This window comes from Rhincodon typus, chromosome 1 (assembly GCF_021869965.1).
Source record: "Rhincodon typus isolate 14 chromosome 1, sRhiTyp1.1, whole genome shotgun sequence".
In the NCBI taxonomy this organism is placed as follows: domain Eukaryota; kingdom Metazoa; phylum Chordata; class Chondrichthyes; order Orectolobiformes; family Rhincodontidae; genus Rhincodon; species Rhincodon typus.
The window spans coordinates 139,278,373-139,297,821 of NC_063332.1; the positions used below are offsets into that span (position 1 = coordinate 139,278,373).

General features: G+C 42.7%; 1 protein-coding gene across 1 annotated transcript in view; it reads left to right on the top strand.

The window, feature by feature from the left end:
* Window positions 1-7,707, top strand: part of LOC109911274 (microtubule-associated protein 9-like) — a 179,344-nt gene extending 171,637 nt beyond the window's left edge. The window contains exon 7 of the mRNA XM_048600419.1: window positions 7,543-7,707. Coding sequence (XP_048456376.1) covers window positions 7,543-7,665 — 123 coding nt within the window. The 3' untranslated portion in view covers window positions 7,666-7,707. The remainder of the gene's footprint in view (window positions 1-7,542) is intronic.
* The last annotated feature ends 11,742 nt before the right edge of the window (window positions 7,708-19,449 follow it).

Here is a 19,449-nt window from a genome sequence, read left to right on the forward strand (position 1 = left end):
TGCTGGTTAATTTGCCTGACTTCAACCACTGTCAAAGATAAAATTCTTACCAGGTTTTATAAATAAACAATAAACTTGCCCTTTAATCAAGAGACAAAACAGATTATTAATTACTAAATAAGCAAAATTAAATTATACCTCTTAAATCACATCATTCACTACACCCATTCCCAAATAGGATGGGCAAGACAGACAATATAGACAATTCTGCAGAAATATCATGACCAGGAAATACAGGCAAAAGGGAACAAATTCTGTAGATCAATAGTCCGAACCATAAGGATCGACTGAAATGACTTTCTCACGATTTTGATTTTTGTCAAGGATATCATGTTGTTGTCAACCATGGAAACCTTTAATTCGGTGGCGAGTTGGACCTAGCTTTTTCCTTTCAGTTAGAAGTTCTTCTTTTCAGAATTTTGAGTGTTGCTTCTTTTCCACTCATAAAAGAGAGATAAGACGACCTGACTTGGCTTGCAGGTTTTTTGGAGGTCTGAGTGCAGCTATCCTTCTTTCAGTCCTGTGCAACAATTTACCTACAAAAGCTGATCTAGGCATTCCTTTTTTACCCCAAAGATACCAGCTTCTCCAAAAATTACATGACCTTGTGTAACCAATAACTAAACTAAACAGTTTCTCTTTTTCTTTGGGTCATAAAATAAACAAACAAGTTTATTCATTCTCTGCAACACAGTAGAATCTAAACTTCAAATTTTTCTACTTTATTTTCCTTTAAAAATATTTAGCTCTTATAAAATGAAGACTTTGCAACTGTCTTTATTATTGAAGGCATGGTGGCTCAGTGGTTACCATTGCTGCCTCACAGTTCCAGGGACCCTGGTTCGATTCCAGCCTCAGGCGACTGTGTGGAGTTTGCACATTCTCCCAGTGTCTGTGTGGGTTTCCTCCGGGTGCTCCAGTTTCCTCCTACAGTCCAAAAGGTGTGGAGGGTAGGTGGATTGGCCATGCTAAATTGCCCATAGTGCCCAAGGATGTTTAAGTTAAGTGTGTTAGACATGGGAAATGCAGGGTTGGGGGAAATGGGTCTGGATGGGATGCTCTTTGGAGGGATGGTGTGGACCTGTTGGGCCTATATGGCCTGCTTCCACACTGTAGGGATTCTATAAAGATGCTGCTCAGACCGTGGTGACAGAGACAGAAACAGAAACAAGACAGTAGAAAGGTTTGAAATTGATAAGCAGGATTATTTGACAGTTGCTGACTTTTAAGTTTGATAAAAGGTACTAGAACCAGGTGAGATGCATCCAAGGATGTTGAAGGAAGTAAGTGGAAAGTGAAGATGCACTGTCAATAATCTTTTAACATTCCTTTGGCCTAGGAATCCCAGAAAACTGGAGAATTGCAAATGTAACACTATTGTTGCGAAAAAAATTGTGAGGATATGCCCAACAATTACAGTTTAACTTCAATAGTAGGGAAACTCCTTGAAACAATTATTTAGGGTAGAATTATTAGTCATATAGAAAAACGTGGGTTAATTAAGTGCCAGCATAGATTTGTTAAGGGAAAATGGTGTTCAACTAACTCTTTTTGCACAGGTAATGGAGATAATTGATGAGGGTAATGTTGTTGATGTGATGTGCACACAGGGCAGTAACAACAAGGATACAAAATTGACTGCCAGAAAAATTGGTTGAGTGAGCCAAGAGATACTGTATAAAATAAAGGGAATTATCCTAAGGTGTGTGCAGAAGCATAGAGATCCATATACCAGGGTGTATGGAAACAAGTTACTTACAGCACAGCTAGAGAAAGCAGTTAACAGTGTACAGTATCCCAGTCTTTATTGAAAGAGGCACAAAAAAGAGGAGCAATGAGGTTGTACTGAACTTGTGTAAGACATTAATTGATCACCACCTGGTGTAGAATTGGGTAGAGTTGAAGAGCTGCAAAGGAAATAAAGGACCCTGATGGGAGTTACGTACAGACCTCCAAGCAGTAGTCAGGATGTGGAGCAGAAAATACATCAGGCATGTAAGAAAGGCATTTTTAAATAACTATGGGGACATCAATACGCAAGTGGACTGGGAAAATCCAGTTGGAAACAAATCCCAAAAATCAAATTTGTAGAATGTCTGAGATGGTTTTTTGGAGCAACTTGTGGTAGAACCCACAGGGAACAAGCAATTTTCTTTTGTGTTAACATTTCTGCCCTAGGCCTGCTATAGTGTTCCAACAAGCTCAGTGCAACCTTTAGAACTCAGTATCGAGCTCCATAACTGGGATTACGACCTCTGTCCTCTATTTCCCTTATGCCCAGGCCATGGTTTGTTTGTAACTTGTTGAGTTTGTTCTCAGAAAAGCAAGACCCATTTTCTCCTTTTCACAAGTTCAGTTACACCCATTTTACATCTGAATCTCTCCTTTATCACTATTATCATTCCTTCTGTCTTTTGCTATGGCTGCCCTCAATCTGTTCTACTTGTTCCTCCTCCCCCTCTGCCGACAACATCATTTTCAGTTCCAAAGATGAATCAGACTGGACTTGAAACATTAACTACGTTAATTAACAGGAGCAGCATGGTGGGTCAGTGGTTGGCACTGCAGCCTCACAGCACGCGGGACCCAGGTTCAATTCTAGCCTCAGGTGACTGTGTGGAGTTTGGACATTCTCCCTGGGTCTGTATAGGTTTCCTCCTACAGCCTAGGGGCATGCAGAGTTACAAGGACTATGGGGGATGCTCTTTGTAGGGTCAGTGTGGATTTGATGGGCCAAATGGCCTGCCTCTACACTGTAGGGATTCTAAGACATATTTCTTTCCACATGGATGCCATCAGACCTGCTGAATGTCTCCAACACTTTACAATCTTTAAATTTTTTCATGGGATCTGGGCAATGCCGACTGGTGCAGCATTTATTGCACATCCCTAGTTGCTTTTGAGAAGGTGCTGACAAGCTGCCTTCTTACACTGCTGCAGTTCATTTGCAGTAGGTAGACCCATAATGCTGTTCGGGAGGGTGCTCCAGAATTCGGAATTGGCAACACTGAAGGAATGGTGATACCTTTCCAAGTAGGAAAGGTGAGTGGCTTTAGAATTTGCAGATGGTGGTGTTCCCATGTACATGTTACCATAGATGGAAGTGGTTGTGGATTTGTAAAGGTGCTGTCTGAGGAGTCTTGCTGAATTTCTACATTGCATCTTGTATGTGGTACACACTGGGTGGTGAGGGTGGGTGCAGTACGGTGTCAAGCTTTTTGTTGTTGCTGGAATTGCACTCATCCCAGGCAAATAGGGAGCATTCGATCACACTCCTGACTTGTGCCATGTACACGTTGGATAGGCTTTTGTAAGTTACTGAAGGATTCTTCCTTCTGACCTGCTCTTATAGCCACTGTATTTATGGTTTGTCCAGTTCAGCTTCTGATAAATGGTAACCCTCAGGATGTTAATAGTGGGGGATTTAAAAATGATAATCTTGAAAGATGATGGTTAGATTCTCTCTTGTTGGAAATTGTCACTGTCTGGCATTTGTGGGCACGAATGTCACTTGCTAATTTTCAGCCCAGGCCTTAATATTGTCCAGGTCTATCTGCATTTGAACACGAACTGTTTCCATATCCAAGAAATCATGATGTCGAACATTGTGCAACCATCAGTGAACATTCCCACTTCTGACCTTATGATAGAAGGAATGTCATTGATGAAGCAGCTGAAGATGATTGGGCCTAAGACATGACTCCACAGAACTCCTGTAGAGATGGCCTGGAACTAAGTTGATTGATCTCTAACAACTACAACCATCTTCCTTTGTGCTAAGAATGCACCCAGCCAGTGGAGAATGTTCCTTCCCCAGACCCATTGAATCCAGTCTTGCGAGGGCTCCTCAATGCCACACTTGGTCAAACGTAGCCTTGATGTCAAATTCTCACCTCAACTCTGAAATTCAGCTCAGTGGTTGAAGGCTGTAACGAGGTCAGGAGCTAAGTGGCCCTGCAGACCTAAACTGGGCATAACTAGACAGGTTATTGCTAAACAAATGCTGCTTGATAGCACTGTTCCTGGTACTTTCCATCACTTTGGAGACTGATAAGATAATTGGCAGGGTTAGATTTGTCCTGGTTTTCCAGGTGGTTGGATAGATGGCAGTGTTGTAGCTGTATTGGAACAGCTTGGCTGCGGGTGCAACAAGTTGGGGAACACATCTTAGTCCTGTTGTGGGAATATTGTCAGGACCTTTGCAGTATTCAGTGCATCTAGCTTTTTTCGATGTCACGTAGATTGAAGCGATTGAGCTGAAAACTGGTACCTGTGATGCTTGAGACATTTAATGCAGGACCAGATAGATCAGTTACACCAGACTTCTGGCTGAGCATAGGTTATCAACCTTTCTCCTCCAACTCTAGTTTCCCTTATCTGATCTGATTCTCTACCCAAGACCAATAGACAATCTTCACTATAGATATTCAGTTAGAAAAGAAATCCATGCACATCATGGGAATTCTATTCCAATGCCCTCATTACCTACATCTATAGTTAATACCAGGGTCGTTGAAATACTCTATGTTTATTACTGTATTTTATTCTCAATTTCCTAATTTGTCTGCATCCTTATTCCTCCAACTTGGTTTGCTCACAACAGCACTGTGGTAGGACGTATATCAAAGAATGATGAGTCAGAATACAGAAACAAGATAGAGGGCTTGGTGACATGGTGCAATGATAACAACTTCTTGCTCATGTCGGCAAAAACTAAAGAACTGATCATTCACTTCTAAAAGAAAGGAGGAGAACACACCCCCATCTACATCACCAACGGAGCGGAGGTTGAGAGCATCAAGTTCTTATGAGTACTATAACCAGTAACCTGTCCTGGACTTCCCACATAGATGCAATGGTCAAGAAGGTACAACAACAACACTTCTTCCTCAGGCGGCTCAGGAGATTGGGCATGTCCATAAGGACCCGCACCAACTTTTACCAGATGCACCACAGAAAGCATACTGTCCGGGTGCATAACAGCCTGGTACAACAACTGCTCTGCCTAGGACCATAAGAAACTACAGAAGGTTGTATGCACAACCCAGTCCATCATGGAAGCCAATCTCCCATCCATGGGCTCCATTTACACGTTTTGTTTATGCGGAAAGGGTGCCAATATCAAAGAGCCATCCCACCCCAGTAATGCTCTCCTACAATCTCTTTTGTTAGGCAGAGGATACAGTAGCTTGAACACATGCACCAGCTCATTCAAGAATAGCTTCTTCTCGGCCATTATTAGACTGATGAATGGGCTGTCTGACTTCAAATAATGTTGATTTTGTCTAGCGCACGTCCTATGTGGTGTAACCTCTATGCCTCACTCTGTCAAAGTTTCTTCTTACCCTGTGATCTGTATGTCCTTACTTACTATGATTTGCCTGTACCGCTCGCAACCATAGCTTTTTACTGTCCTTCGGTACACATGACAATAAAAGAAATCAAACTTGGTTCCCCAGTTAAGTACTCTATTGACTGAATTTGTGGGAATGATTCTGTTATATTTTCTCTATTTATGTTATGTGGCATTTTAAATGTCTTGTCTGCCTCACTCTGTCAAATCTATAAAGATTATTCTATAAAGCATATGTGTACCTCTTCTTTGGACTTCACAGGATGGTCAGTACCTGAACGCACTGCTAAGGGAGGTGGTAGAAGCAGATATGACAGCAACATTTAAGATGTACTTAGGCAGACATGAACTGGCAGAGAATTGAGGGATCTGGACCATGTGCAGGCAAATGGGATTAGTTTAGAATGACATCATGGTTGGCACAGTCAAGGTAGGCCAAAGTGCCTGTTCTTGTGCTGTACTGTTCTATGTTCTATTGCTGTCTATCTTCAAGCTCTTCTCATGGATAAGGTTTTTTTGTTCCTTTTCCTTGAATAAACCCATAAATGTTCTTTCAATATCTCTGGCCTAAGTTTGCTTTGTGCGGTTATGATGATTCTTGGAATGATTTTGATTATATAGCTCTATCACGTTCACACTGTTTCAACTTATCTTTTTGCTCAAGCTATAAATACAGACTTCAGAGATCTTCTGGAATTAAGCCTGTCAGAGTTTTGCAAATTGTTCCAGAATGATGTCATAATTTCATCTGAAATCTTCCAATGCCAGTACCATTTCCACATATGTATTTAGTTCTATACTTCTACCCTTTGATATTTTGATAGCTTGATTTTCTTTTCTTCTCTTCTGTTTTCATGAGTGGAGGCAACTTTAATTATCTTCTTTTTTTTGTCCCCTCCATCAGAGAATAATTCTCTGTATATTCTTTCCATCAGCTAAAAGTGCTATTTTTTAATCCAATATTATTGGATTATGTTACATTGATGCAGTTGCTTCCACTACATGACTTTATGATACTTTTATCAAAATCTAAAAGTGAAAGCAGTTATTTGTTTGAGACGTGGGCATCACTGGCTAGCAGTTATTGTCCATCCCTTATTACCAGCACACCATCTTGAACTGCTATGGTCCATATGACGCACCTAACAGTGTTATTACGAAGGGAGGATTTTGAACCAGCTTCAGTGAAGAGAGTTCTCCAAAGGCTCTCCCATAACTACCAATTTTCTAATAAAAGTTTTTCCCCTCCTAAACAGCCTTCCGAGCCATGGTGCTTTGTTCAGCAATTTAGCTGCCCTCGCTGCAGTCTTCCTCCTTATTCTTGGAGATCACAAGTACATCATGTCTATTAGACAGGACCAGGGTCTCCTAGACTTCCTTCTTAACTCTCCTAAATACCCACTAGCCAGCTCTCAATCAATCATAAATAACCTTTCCCAAAACTGTGATTTCTCTTAAGGCCTGACTATTATTTGGATAAAGCTGGAAATTATTCCCACTCCCTTGTGTAATCCAGCATTTCCAACTCACATTAATCTGAGTTTAAGTGATTTCAAATAGAGACATAAGCTATAGACATTTTACAATTCCCCATCCACAAACTCCCACCTGCTGCATTTCCGAGACACTACTCGGTCATTCCTTGGATGAACCTTTAATTCATTACATAAAATAAGTCTTTTTTCAATGTTTGTTTATATCCAGATCAAATAGTTTAACTAGTTAAGCCCACATTTACACATTCCTGGTTATAGTTAAAATGACTCAAATTTAGAGAAGAAAAACCATTAAAACTCACCAAGTAATCTGCTGTCTTTCTATTTAAAAATAGTGCTCCTGACTTCAGCTGTTACAACCTGTTCTTCTCTTTCCCTCAGAGATTCTTGCATTGTAAAAGACCAACTTAACACCTCCTGTGTGCCAAATTCCCCACCCAAAGTACATACTGACAAAGCACTAAAACAGGCATTAGACTGCTTACTTTGTATGTAAACAAAAGCATTATTTATACCTGCATTAATTTATACCAGCAAGAACTGAGTCAGCCCCTTAAACATCAGCTTTTGCGTTCAACTAATTTTCCATTAGTATGTAGAATGTGTTCACAATCACACAATTTATGTATTTTCCATCTTAATACAATGTAACAATTACTAATTTATCAATGTGACATTGTTTTTTGCAAACAGGAACAAAAAGAAAAGCAGCAAAGGCATGATAAGAAGCAAAGGAAAATCAGAAGAATCTTACAACATAGTGAGTCACCACCTCCCTGGAGCCCCCCTAATAAAACAATACCATTTGGAAAGTGAACATTACACAGTGGTGAATAAACCTTGAACTTTGCTTTTTCACCGTAAGAGTAAATTTGATCTGTATTGTTAAACAAAAATTCCTATAATGAACATATCTGTACATACTTACTTGGAATGATACTAGAACAGTACATTTCCAGTGCCACCAGGGAAGGGGTTGTGCTGGATCTGGATCTGGAAATGAGACAGGCTAAGAGGAGATTAATCAGAGTTGGCGGGGGCTGGGGGCATTTGGCAAACAGCACTCTCAACATGAAGTTCAAAAAACAAAATTAAAAAATGTGGAAGATAACCAATACAATACAATACAATACGTCAATGATTAAGATTCCAGTCTGGGCAGATTTTTGGGGTCTAGAAGTTGAACTGGAGCACATCGATTGGACACATTTTGATGGATAAAGCAGTGGCTGAAAACTAGGAGAATTTCAAAAGGGAGATGAATAGGGTGCAAGCTAAGTACATACCCTTGACAAATGAACATGGGTATCCAAAGCCAGAGTATCCTGGATGACTAAGGATATTGATGAGAAAATAAGGAGGAAAACTGAAATTAGGAAGAGTATCCCAAATGCAAGAAAAAGGCTAAGGCTACAATAAGGAAGGCTAAGAGGAGCATGAGGAAAGGATGGCAAGGTGTGCTAAATAAAATAGCAAAAAGGTTCTTCAAACATATTAATATCATCATTATTAATAACAACAACAACACTAACGAAGGATAGAGGGGGACCTATAAAGGAACAAGTGACAAAAGCTGCTCACTGATAACGGATAAGGCAGAGGGACGAAATGAACATTTTACTTCTTTCTTTACCAAATCAAAAAGATGGTGACAGTGGCCTAGTTGAAAACATGGGTGTTGAACAACTGAACAGTATAGTGATAGGTAAAGAAGAGGTGCTAAAAGGCTGGCAGCATTCCTGGTTGAGAAGTCACCAGGCCCAAATGGGTTTGCATCCTAAATTGTGGAGAGTCGAAGGGAGCAAATAGCATGGCCATTAACAGAAATTTTCCAGGCCTCTCTGAACACAGTAGTAGTCCCGGGGGACTGGAAGATTGCAAATGTGACACTGTTGTTTAAGAAAAGGGATGAAGGATAACCCAAGAAATTACAGATCTGTCAGCTTGACATCTTAGAGTCATACAGCATGGAAACCAACCACTCAGTCCAACTCGTTTATACCGATGTCACAATCTGAGCTGGTCCTATTTGCCTGCATTTGGCCAATATCCCTCTAAACCCTTCCTATTCATATACCCATCCAGATGCCTTTTAAGTGTTGTAATTGTACCCACCTCCACCACTTTCACACAATGTGTGTATGCAATGAGCTGCCAGAGGAAAAGTTACCCTTCAGGTCATTTTTAAATCTTTCCCCTCAGTAGTGGGAAAACTGATGGAGGCCATAACACAGGATGAGGTAAATATACATTGAGAAAAATAATTTAAAATACTACATAGTCAATATGGCTTTAAATCAAAGGCAGATTATGTCTGACAAATTTTAAAAAGTTCTTTGACAAAGGTGACACAGGCAGTAGATGAAGACAGTGTTGTGGATGTTGTATATGTGGACTTTCAGAAAGCATTTGAAATGGTGCCACACGGCAGATTGGTTTGCAAATTAGAAGTGTTTGGGACTGATGGGTCCTTAGCAGCACAGATTAGAAGGTAGCTAAAAGGATAGATATTGATAGGCATTTCTCAGATTGGAAACAAGTTGAAAGTAGTGCTCCCCATGGATCGATGTTGAGAATCCTTGCTTTTTCTGATTTGTATAAATGATTTGGAGCAGGGTGTTGAGAGCTAAATCTCTAGATTTGCAGACAGTACTCAACTCGGGAGAGTAGTGAATTGCGACGATGATGTTGAGTGACTTCAGTACGACACTGAAAAGTTGGCCAAATGGGCAGATAAAATTCAATGCTGAGGAATGTGAAGTAATGCATTTTTGGAAGAAGAAACAGAGAGACAATACAGGTTTAGTGGTACAACTAGGAGGGCAGTACAGGAGCAGATGGACCTTGGTGTTAACATACCTGATTCCCTGAAGGTGACCACATAATTTGAAATAGTTAAGGCTTATAAAATCCTAGTTATAGTGTTATAAATAGAGGCAGAGAGTATAAAGCAAGGAAATGATGCTACACCTCAAAAAAAAAAAAAAAACACCATTCGTCAGACCATATTTGGAGTAATGTATTCAGTTCTGGGCACCTTATTTAAAAAGATGTTAAAGCCCTGGAGAGAATTCCAAGGTAATTTACTAGAATGATACCAGAAATGAAGAATTTTAGAGGCAAGGAAAAAGTTTGAGAGATTAGGCTTGTTCTCCTTGGAGCACAGAAGATTAAGAGGGGAGCTTAATGAAGTATTCAAAATTATGAGCAATTCCACTAGTTAGTACGTTAGTGACAAGGAGTTACAACTCAAGATTGTCAGCAAGACAGCCAGGAGTTGAGATGAGAAGAAACTTTTTTTTTGTTCAGAGTTAATAAGATTTGGAATGTGCTGCCTGGGACATTGTTGGAGGCAGATTCCATAGGTGGTTTCAAAAAGAGCTGGATGTACATTTGAAAGTGATGATGTTAGAGGACTACTGACACACGGCTGAAGAGTGGGAGCCAGCACAGGCATGACCAGTTGAACAGCTTCCTTCTGAATTGTAAAATTCTATAATGTAATATCTTACTTTACATGTGACACTTAATATTTTGCCAGATAAAATAGCTATAGAGTTCCATCAACCTTCAGACATAACAAATAATTTTACTAATAATGTTTTAATATTATTTTAAAAATTTTTTCTACTAATAACCTGCATGTGCCCAATAAAATTCCAAAACCAGCATTATCATCATCAGCAGCAGCAATCCCTCACAGGTGAGAATGACTGACTCTCTTCCAATCAGGGCAAGACTATACATGGCTGGACAGACTGATGCAGCTTCCACAGGTTCTGTTACACTTGGGGCATGGAGTTGTCATGGGCAGGGGTGTATGATCCTTTCACTGTTATCATAGAATCCCTAGTGTGGAAACAGGCCATTCAGCCCAAATCCACACCGACCCACCAAACAGCATTCCACCCGGGCCCATTCCTCTACCCTATCCATATAACCCTGCATTTCCCAAGGCTAAATTTATGAGTGGCATAGTGGCTCAGTGGTTAGCACTACTGCCTCACAGCACCAGTGTTGTGGGTTCAATTCTACTCTCAGGTGACTGTCTGTGTGGAGTTTGAACATTCTCCTAGTGTTTGCATGGATTTCCTCCCATAGTCCAAAGATGTGCAGGCTAGGTGGATTGGCCATGCTAAATTGCCCATGGGGTCCACAGGTATGTATATTAGGTGGGTTATGGGAGCGGCGGAAAAAGAGAGAAACAAACAGGTCTGGGTGGGATGCTCAAGGGTCAGTGTGGACTTGTTGGGCCAAAGGGCCTATTTCCACACTGTAGGGATTCTATGATGGATGATGCACCTAGCCTACACATCCCTGAACGCTATGGGTAATTTAGCATGGCCAATCCACCTAACTTGCACATCTTTGGACTGTGGGAGGAAACTGCAGCACCCAATAGAAACCCATGCAGACACAGGAAGAACATGCAAACTCTATATAGATCATCCCCCCAGGGTGGAATCAAATCAGAGTTCCTGGCACTGAGGCAGCAGTGCCAACCAGAGCCACTGTTTTTGCCTGGCTTCCATTTTTAATCCCCTCAAATGGCAAGTCTTGGAGGTGCTCAATGCTTTCCTGAAATGCTCCTCTTCCACTTTGGACAGTCTTGCGCCAGTGATTCCCAGGTGTCTGTAGGAATGCTGCACTTTGCCAGTGAAGCCTTAGCACTTCTTGTCCACCTGGGGCTTGCCTGCCGTTTTGCAGTTGGGAGTAGAGCACCAGCTTGGACAATCTTGTGTTGGTCACACAGATGATGTGCCTAGTCCATTGTAGCCAATCAAGGGTGGCCAGTGCCTTGATGCTGGGGATGTTGGCTTGGGCTAGGACACTGGCACTGATGCATCTTTCCAGCTGATTTGCAGGCTCTTGTGTGGGCTGCACAGGTGGTACTGCTCCAGTGCCTTAATGTGGACTGTCTACAGCAGACACATCTGAACCAATTAAGAGGGTGGGAGCCATCACAGCTCTGTAAACCAGGATTTTGGTGTTGGATCTGATATCGTTCTCAAACACCCTTTTCCTCAGATGGCCAAAGGCTACACTAACACAGGAGGTGACACTGGATCTCTTCATCAATAGCTGCTTTGGCTGACAGGAACTCCTGAGGCATTGGAAGTGGTCAGCATTCCAAGGCCTCCATGGACCTTGACGATTGGTAGTTGGCTCCATAATGCCAAGCAACTTGATAGAGGACCTTTGTCCTCTGATGTCTAGGGAGAGATCAATGTGCTCATATGCCTCCACAAAAGGTGTGGACAATGGTCTAGAGTACATCCTCTGATTGCACATATACAAGCATCTGCATACTGCAGCTCAATGACACTGGGTTAGGGTGATTTTGGTTTTGGCTTGAAGGTGGCAGAGGTTCATTTTCCCATAGGTTCTGCAATTTAGTTGCATTGCACTGGGGAGCTTGTCAGCAGTGAGGTAGGTCGAGGACAGTGTTGGGCAATGAGGCAGCCCTGCTTGACACCGGTCTGAACAGGGAATAGTTCTGTGATAGAGCCATTCGTCATTACCATGACATCCATGTTGTCATGGAGCAGGTGAAGGATAGTGACAAACTCCATGGTGCAACCAAAGTGGAGAAGGACACTCCATAATGCTTCCCAATTGACAGTGTTGATTGTAAAGGTCAAAGAAGGCTATGTACAGGGGTAACAGGAACAGCACTTCATTTTGCTTGGGAACCCTGCAGCCCAATGGTATCAATGTGGACTTCACAAGCTTCAAAATCTCCCCTCCCCCTACCACATCCCAAAACCAGGCCAGCTCGGCCCACCTCCCTAACCTGTCCTTCCTCCCACCGCAAGCCCCACCTCCATCTACGTACTAGCCTCATCCCACGCCCTTGACCTGTCTGTCCTCCCTGGACTGACCTATCCGCTCCCTAACTCCCCGCCTACGCTCACCTTTACTGGCTCCACCCCCACCTCTGACCTGTCTGTCTCCTCTATCCACCCCCCCGTTCCCTATTTATTTCAGAATCCCCTTCCCCTCCCCCATTTCTGAAGAGTCTAGGCCCAAAACATCAGCGTTCCTGCTCGGCCTGCCGTGTTCATCCAGCTCTACACCTTATCTCCAGATTCTCCAGCATCTGCAGTTCCTACTATCTATGTACAGGGGTAGGTCCTTTTCTCTGGATTTCTCCTGCAGTTGTCACAGTGAAACTGTCTATTGTACCCTTCTGTGGCCAAATGCCACACTGCGACTACAGGAGGATATGCTCAGCCATAGGGAGTAGACTGTTGAGGGGGACCTTGGCGATGACTTTTCAAACAGCAGATAGCAAAACCAGCAACTGGATGAATGACTAAACAGTTTGTATTGAAGATATTAATTAATTAACATTTTGTTGAATAGAAACACAAGAAATAAACGTCAGAGTTGCCTATTCTTCTTTTAGATCCTTTGATTTTATTGTCACATGCACCAAAACACAATTCAAAATCATGGCTGATATTTTACTTCCATCGTACCTTCCAGACGATGTAGATAATATGGCACAGATCTGCCTATTTTCTAACCTGATCAGGCCAAAAAGAAAAAAGAAAAGAAAGGTACTTGTTTCGGAGGATTCTACCTGCGAATTTCCAGGCCATGAATCTTCCCAGCAGAGACGAACCCAGGAAATCACAAAAAGATAGGAATAGAGTGACTGACTGTGGAAATCACTTATCAGCATTTTGATGTGTGATCTGTAATTTAAAGATCTTGTTGCCATCTTAAAAGCTACCATGAAGCTTGAAATCAGTCAAAACTTTAAGAAATCCCTGGCTTCAACTCAGATTTGGGGCCTACATCAGAGGCTTCCAGGCAGAAGGTAATTTTCAATTTCTTTGCCAATTTAAAACAAAGTTAGCCCTGTTGTAACTTTTGTCCCAACTAGCAACTGCTGTCTACACTACTGATGGTGGTTGCACAAGGTCTAGGCCTAGCATTTAGTTTTTTAATGTTTCCTCTGAAAAGCAGAATCTCTAACAGTGCAATACTCCTTAAATATGGAACTGAAATGTTTGCCTTAGATTATATGCTCAAATATCTAAAGTGGGGTGTGAACCCATAAACATTCATCTGATTCAAAGCACTAGCACTGAACCTATGCTGACACTTATTCTGAATGAGATGTGATACTACTGTGAATGACATTTGAACATTATTTTCAGTATTTCAAGTCATCATTTATAAACTCATGTTCAAAATACCACTAATTATATTTGCTGCAAACAGAGCAGTGGATCCAGAATCAATGGTAAACACAGCACCGTTCTTCTTGCAAAATCTTCCTTACTAAGTTCAAGTGCCTTATGCCAAAATTGGGACAGCTGCCCCACACAGTAGTTGAACTAAAGTTTGACACAGCCATGATAAGTAGGGGCATACATAGGATAGACATGAAGGACATTTTCCCCTTAGTGGCAGGATCAATGAATTGGGTGGAGGGAATAGATTAAAGATACTAGACAGAAGGTTTAGAAGAAACATTTTTAAACAGAGGATGGAGGAAATCTGGAACTATAAATTGAAAAATTCTGTAAGAGAAGTAGAGGCAGAAATCTTCATAACATTTAAAAGGTATTTATGTTTACTTGTGATGCCAAGGTGAAGGAAGCCATGATCCAACTGCTAGAAAATAGGAATAGAATGCTTAAGTGGTTGTTTTTGACTAGTACAGACACAATGGGCCAAATGGTCTTTTTCAGTGCTTAGACCTCAGATTCTAATCACACAATCAAAACCTACAATGTCCTAGACACCATGATCACCAGCATGCCTGTATGTCATGTCGAACCACCAGAGGTTGTAGAGTCATACAGGATCGATAGGGTGAGCTGAAGAGCCTGTTTCTATGTCAACCAATGAATACCAAACTACACTGATCCCATTTACCTGCAATTGGTTCAGAGTCTACTATGCCCTGGTATTTCAAATACTCATCTAGATGCTCCTTAAAATGTTGCAAGCATACCTGCCTTCACCATCCTGTATGGCAGTATGTTCCATATTTCTACCACCCTTCCAGGTGAATTTTGCACACACACCACCTCCTCCTCACCGCCCCCCCACCCCCCACCCCAAGTCTCCTCATACTTAAAACATATTTCCTCTGGCCTTACTCATGTCTGCTGTAGGGAAGAGATTCCCATGATCTACTGTCTATGCATCTCAATTTTTCATACTTTAATCAGATCCCCTCCCCCACCCCCAGCAACTTCTACTTAGGTTGGGTTTGTTTTCCCTATCTAGTCTCCCCTCATAACTGAAGCTTTTAATCCCAGGCAACATCCTGGTAAATCACGTTTGTAACCTCGCTGGAGCAATCACATCCTTCCAATAGTGTGGCAACCAGCCTTCTGTCTGTGGCCTAACTAAATGTTTTATAAAGTTGGAGCAAGGAAGTCTTGTTTCTCTATTGTATGCCCTAACTAATGAAGGCAAGCATCTCAAATGCCTTCTTCAGCACCCTACCTACTTGTGTTGACACATTCAGGGAGTTATGAACTTGTACATCAAGGACCCTTGTTCATTGGTAATACTTAGGAACCTATAATTCTTTGTGTAAGTCCTTCCCTTATCAGACCTCCCAAAATGCATCATTTTAAGTTTATCAGGATTAAATACCATCAGCCTTGCTGCGCCCAATTTACCAGCTATTCAACATCAGACTGTAGCGGAGATCATCCTCCTCACTATAAATACCAATTTTCATACCCTCGGCAAAATTAATTATACTTTAACATTCACATCCAGGTGGTATGATTGTATACAATCAAGAGGGCTCCCCTTGGAATCTTTAATACTGACAGTGGACCCCATGAATTCACATCACACCAACTGCACTTATCCCTCCTCCACAGGCAATGGCATCTGGCATTTCCAATTTCTCCCAGCCAGCAATGCACTTCCAAACTGCTCATGAAGCACAGGCTTGCATTGCAGGGCACATCAGCAGCTAGTGTTGAAAGACTGCAGCATAGTAAACTTACACATGGACAGACAGCCAGCTCACAGACCAAGTTCACTTGCTCCGTTTCCTCACTTAGTGCAAACCTACTTTGCTCATCCAACTGCATGCCTGCACCATCTTGCCTTGCTAGTTGGAAGTCCTCAGTCAAGGGGCATTAATTATGCTGTACATCAGTATTATAAAATCAATCTGACACCTGCACATATGCAAACACATTGCATGTGTATCAAGCAAGCAGCCACATCTCAAAGTCTTGATTAGTGCTCAAAGACCATGGAGGAACTTATCAGTCAGGGAGTCTGAAGCAACAAGTCAAGGTCAGTCCAAGGTATCAGTACAGGGGATTGGTCATGGCCAGCTATCTAGCTGTGTTTTTGATTGGGGTTCGTGTCTCTACAATCCAAGTAGTCGGTCATGATCAGTCCTGAGATTTAATAGCAGCTAGTCAAATTGGGGTGATGTCCAGGAACCAGTCAGGGATCTGGGCACTCCTAATTCAGGAGGCAGGCAGGCATTCTTCGGGGACTATTTGCTGCAGGCTGGGGCAAAAGGGAGATGACAGTTGTAAATAGTTGATAAACAGCATCTGCAACAGGATATATAGTAATGCATGGACAGGCAGCTGACCGTGCATGGGGGTGCAGTTTGTTCACTGTCAGGAGTGGCTTCAACTTGGCAGGTTGGTGACCACATTTGATATGGTCAGCTCACATCCCAGGGCTGGCAGAAAGATGAGTAGATACTGGCTTCACACTTATACAGAAACCTGAGATTCATGGGTGGAGTGGCCAGAAAAATGTTTGGGAACTCATCAACATGTAGAAAGAGGCTGATGAGCACTCACTTCCATCATGCTGAAAAAAGTCACAAAAAGTGCACAATGGGGAAGATAATGGCTCATACCAAACCAGTGTGTGGATATGTGTATCGACCTATGAGGGAGGGGGCTGCTAGAGCCAATGTGAGGGCATTTAAAGAGAAAAAAAAAACACTCACGCACCGTACAGGGCACAGATCTACAGGGGCCTTGATCCATGGTCATTATAATGCATTGCCTGTTGGCTGTGTTCCTCACTGCCCCAGACATCTGGCCAAACCATTATTGCCAACACTTTTAGATACACAGAGGCCTGAGACAGAGTAGAGGCGTTGACAGACAAGGGCTGATGGTGTCAATATGATCGATTGTTCGTTTCTATGCTTTCTTGCTTCTACAGTCTGCAAGAGTGTCTTACTGCAGACATTACACTCCTTCATTCTGGAGCTGAGGTGGAGGAAGACTAGATAGCAGTGGTGCTCTTTGTCCCTCGAGGTTGCTCAAGCAGGTGCAGTCACTTCACCTGACAAAGAAGCAGCACTCCGAAAGCTTGTGATTTCAAATAAACCTATTGGACTATAACCTGGTCTCATGTGACTTCTGACCTAGTCCACTCCAGTTCAACATTGGCATCTCTACATCACTTCTGGAGTGTCCTGAACGGAGACTTGAGTGAGTTATGTTATACTAGCTCAGATACTGACACCCTAATTGTAATGATGGAAAATGAGACTCAATCTGGTGAGCATCTCACTATGACAGCTCTGCAGCTGGCCAAGAGAGAAATGCCCAGGCTGCTGGAGACAAGGTGCCTGCTGAGATGCAGGTGGGAGAGGACCCTGTAGCACGAGGATCAGCTGTCCAGTGGACAGCCAGGTCTAACATTCTAGCATCTGCTGGAGATGCACACACACACACCTGCACTCCATTGCCTCAGCTATTAGTGCATACCTACAGTTCTGAGCAACAGGTGGGGAATGTGGTGAGCACTCCAGGTGTTCCTTCCTCACAAGGAGATAGGGCAGTGCTGGGAAGCATCCAGCTAGAGAAACTACACAACTGGAGGTTGTGAATATGCTGCCAGTATCTGCAAGACCAAAAAAGAACATATATCACAGCCTATATTTAAGTGCAGTGAATCACACTGACAGCAGGCTTACTGAGAGGTCTCCAGGCAAATGAAAAAAAGTGGCACATACTTGGTTGGCCGCACGTGGATGTTTCAGCATTCCACAGGAATGCTCCTGCAAGGGCTGGGATTCTCTCTCTAATTAGGGTGTGGAGCCTATTGAATAACCCTCCATCTGTACAGTCTCTCTCTCCCCTGTTAGAGTATCTTCTCCCATAAAGAAAAAGAAAAAGGTGGGATTGAATGAAATGCGACAGTGTGGCACTGCTGTTAGTACTGGTTCACATTGGTAAAAGGTGATACAAGTGAATGAGTATGCTGCACACGAGTACATGTTGGGTTAATGGAGTGGAGGTTGAAGGAGAGAGAAGGTGATGAAAGATTTTGCAGGCTGTAGAGAAGGGGCACAATGTGATCCTTGGTGAAACGTGAATGCAGTAGCAGAGACAGATTAACAGAAGAACATGGTGCTTACCTTGGCAGCAGGGAAAGTCTATGACACTGCTGGCCATTCCTCCAGACTGTAGAGATGGCATTACCTGGCTGGCATTCTCTGACCAGACTGCCAGAGTCCAGTGGTCTGGCCTCCTTGCCAGTCTTCTAGGTAGAGGAATTTTCTCCTCTGTTCCAGCCTCCTGACCAGGACCTCCAGCTACTTGTCAGAGAAGAGGGCTATCTTCCCCTTTGCAGACATCTTCCGGAAACATGCTTGACCAACCAAGCCAGCTTCAGAAAGCCAGTGCTCATCTGCCAATTAAACATGGCACCAGAGATGCTGGTCTTTCAGCTAGTGTCGAGTTCTGGCATGGTGCATGTTAAGGAGGATAGAGTTGGGCTAGATGAAGCCACCATCTTCAGCTGCTTCACCTTCCCTCCACCATAAGATCAGATGTGGGGTTGCACAATGTTCAGCACCATTTGTGACTCCTCAGATACTGAAGCAGTTTGTGTTCAAACGCAAGATCTGGACAGTATCCAGGGTTGACAAGTGGCAAGTAACTGTCATGCCACAGAAATGCCAGGCTATGACTATCAGCAATAAGAGACAAGCTGCCCCTAGACATTCAATGGTGTTACTATCACTATCTTCCAATATCAACATCCTGGGCATGGCCATTGACCAGAAACTCAACTGGAATCCCCACATAAACAGTGGCTACAGGAGCAAATCAGAGGCTAGGAGTACTGTGGCAAGTTACTCACCTCCTTACTCCCCAAAGCCTGTTCATCATTTACAAGGCAGGCAATTGCTAGTGGTATTATCGCTGGTCTGTTACTCTGGAGACCTGGGTTCAAATCCTAACAGGTTAGATGGTTGAATTTGAATTCAATAAAAATCTGGAGTCGAGTCTAATGGCAACCATTGTCAGTTATTGGAAAAACCCATTTAGAAGTTGCCATCCACACCTGGTCTGGTCTACTTGTGACTCCAGACCCACAGAAGTGTGGTTGACTCTGAACTGCCCTCTGGGCAATTTGGGATGTGCTATAAATACTGGCCTAGTCAGTAGTGCCCACAAGAATAACAAAGTCAGGATGTGATGGACTACTCCCTACTTACCAAGACAAAGCAGCTCACTTGATTGGTGCTGTAGTTACCACCAACACATGGTGTACATCACTACCAACAAAATGCACTGCAGAAATTCACCAAAGATTGTCAGACAACACCTTCTAAACCCA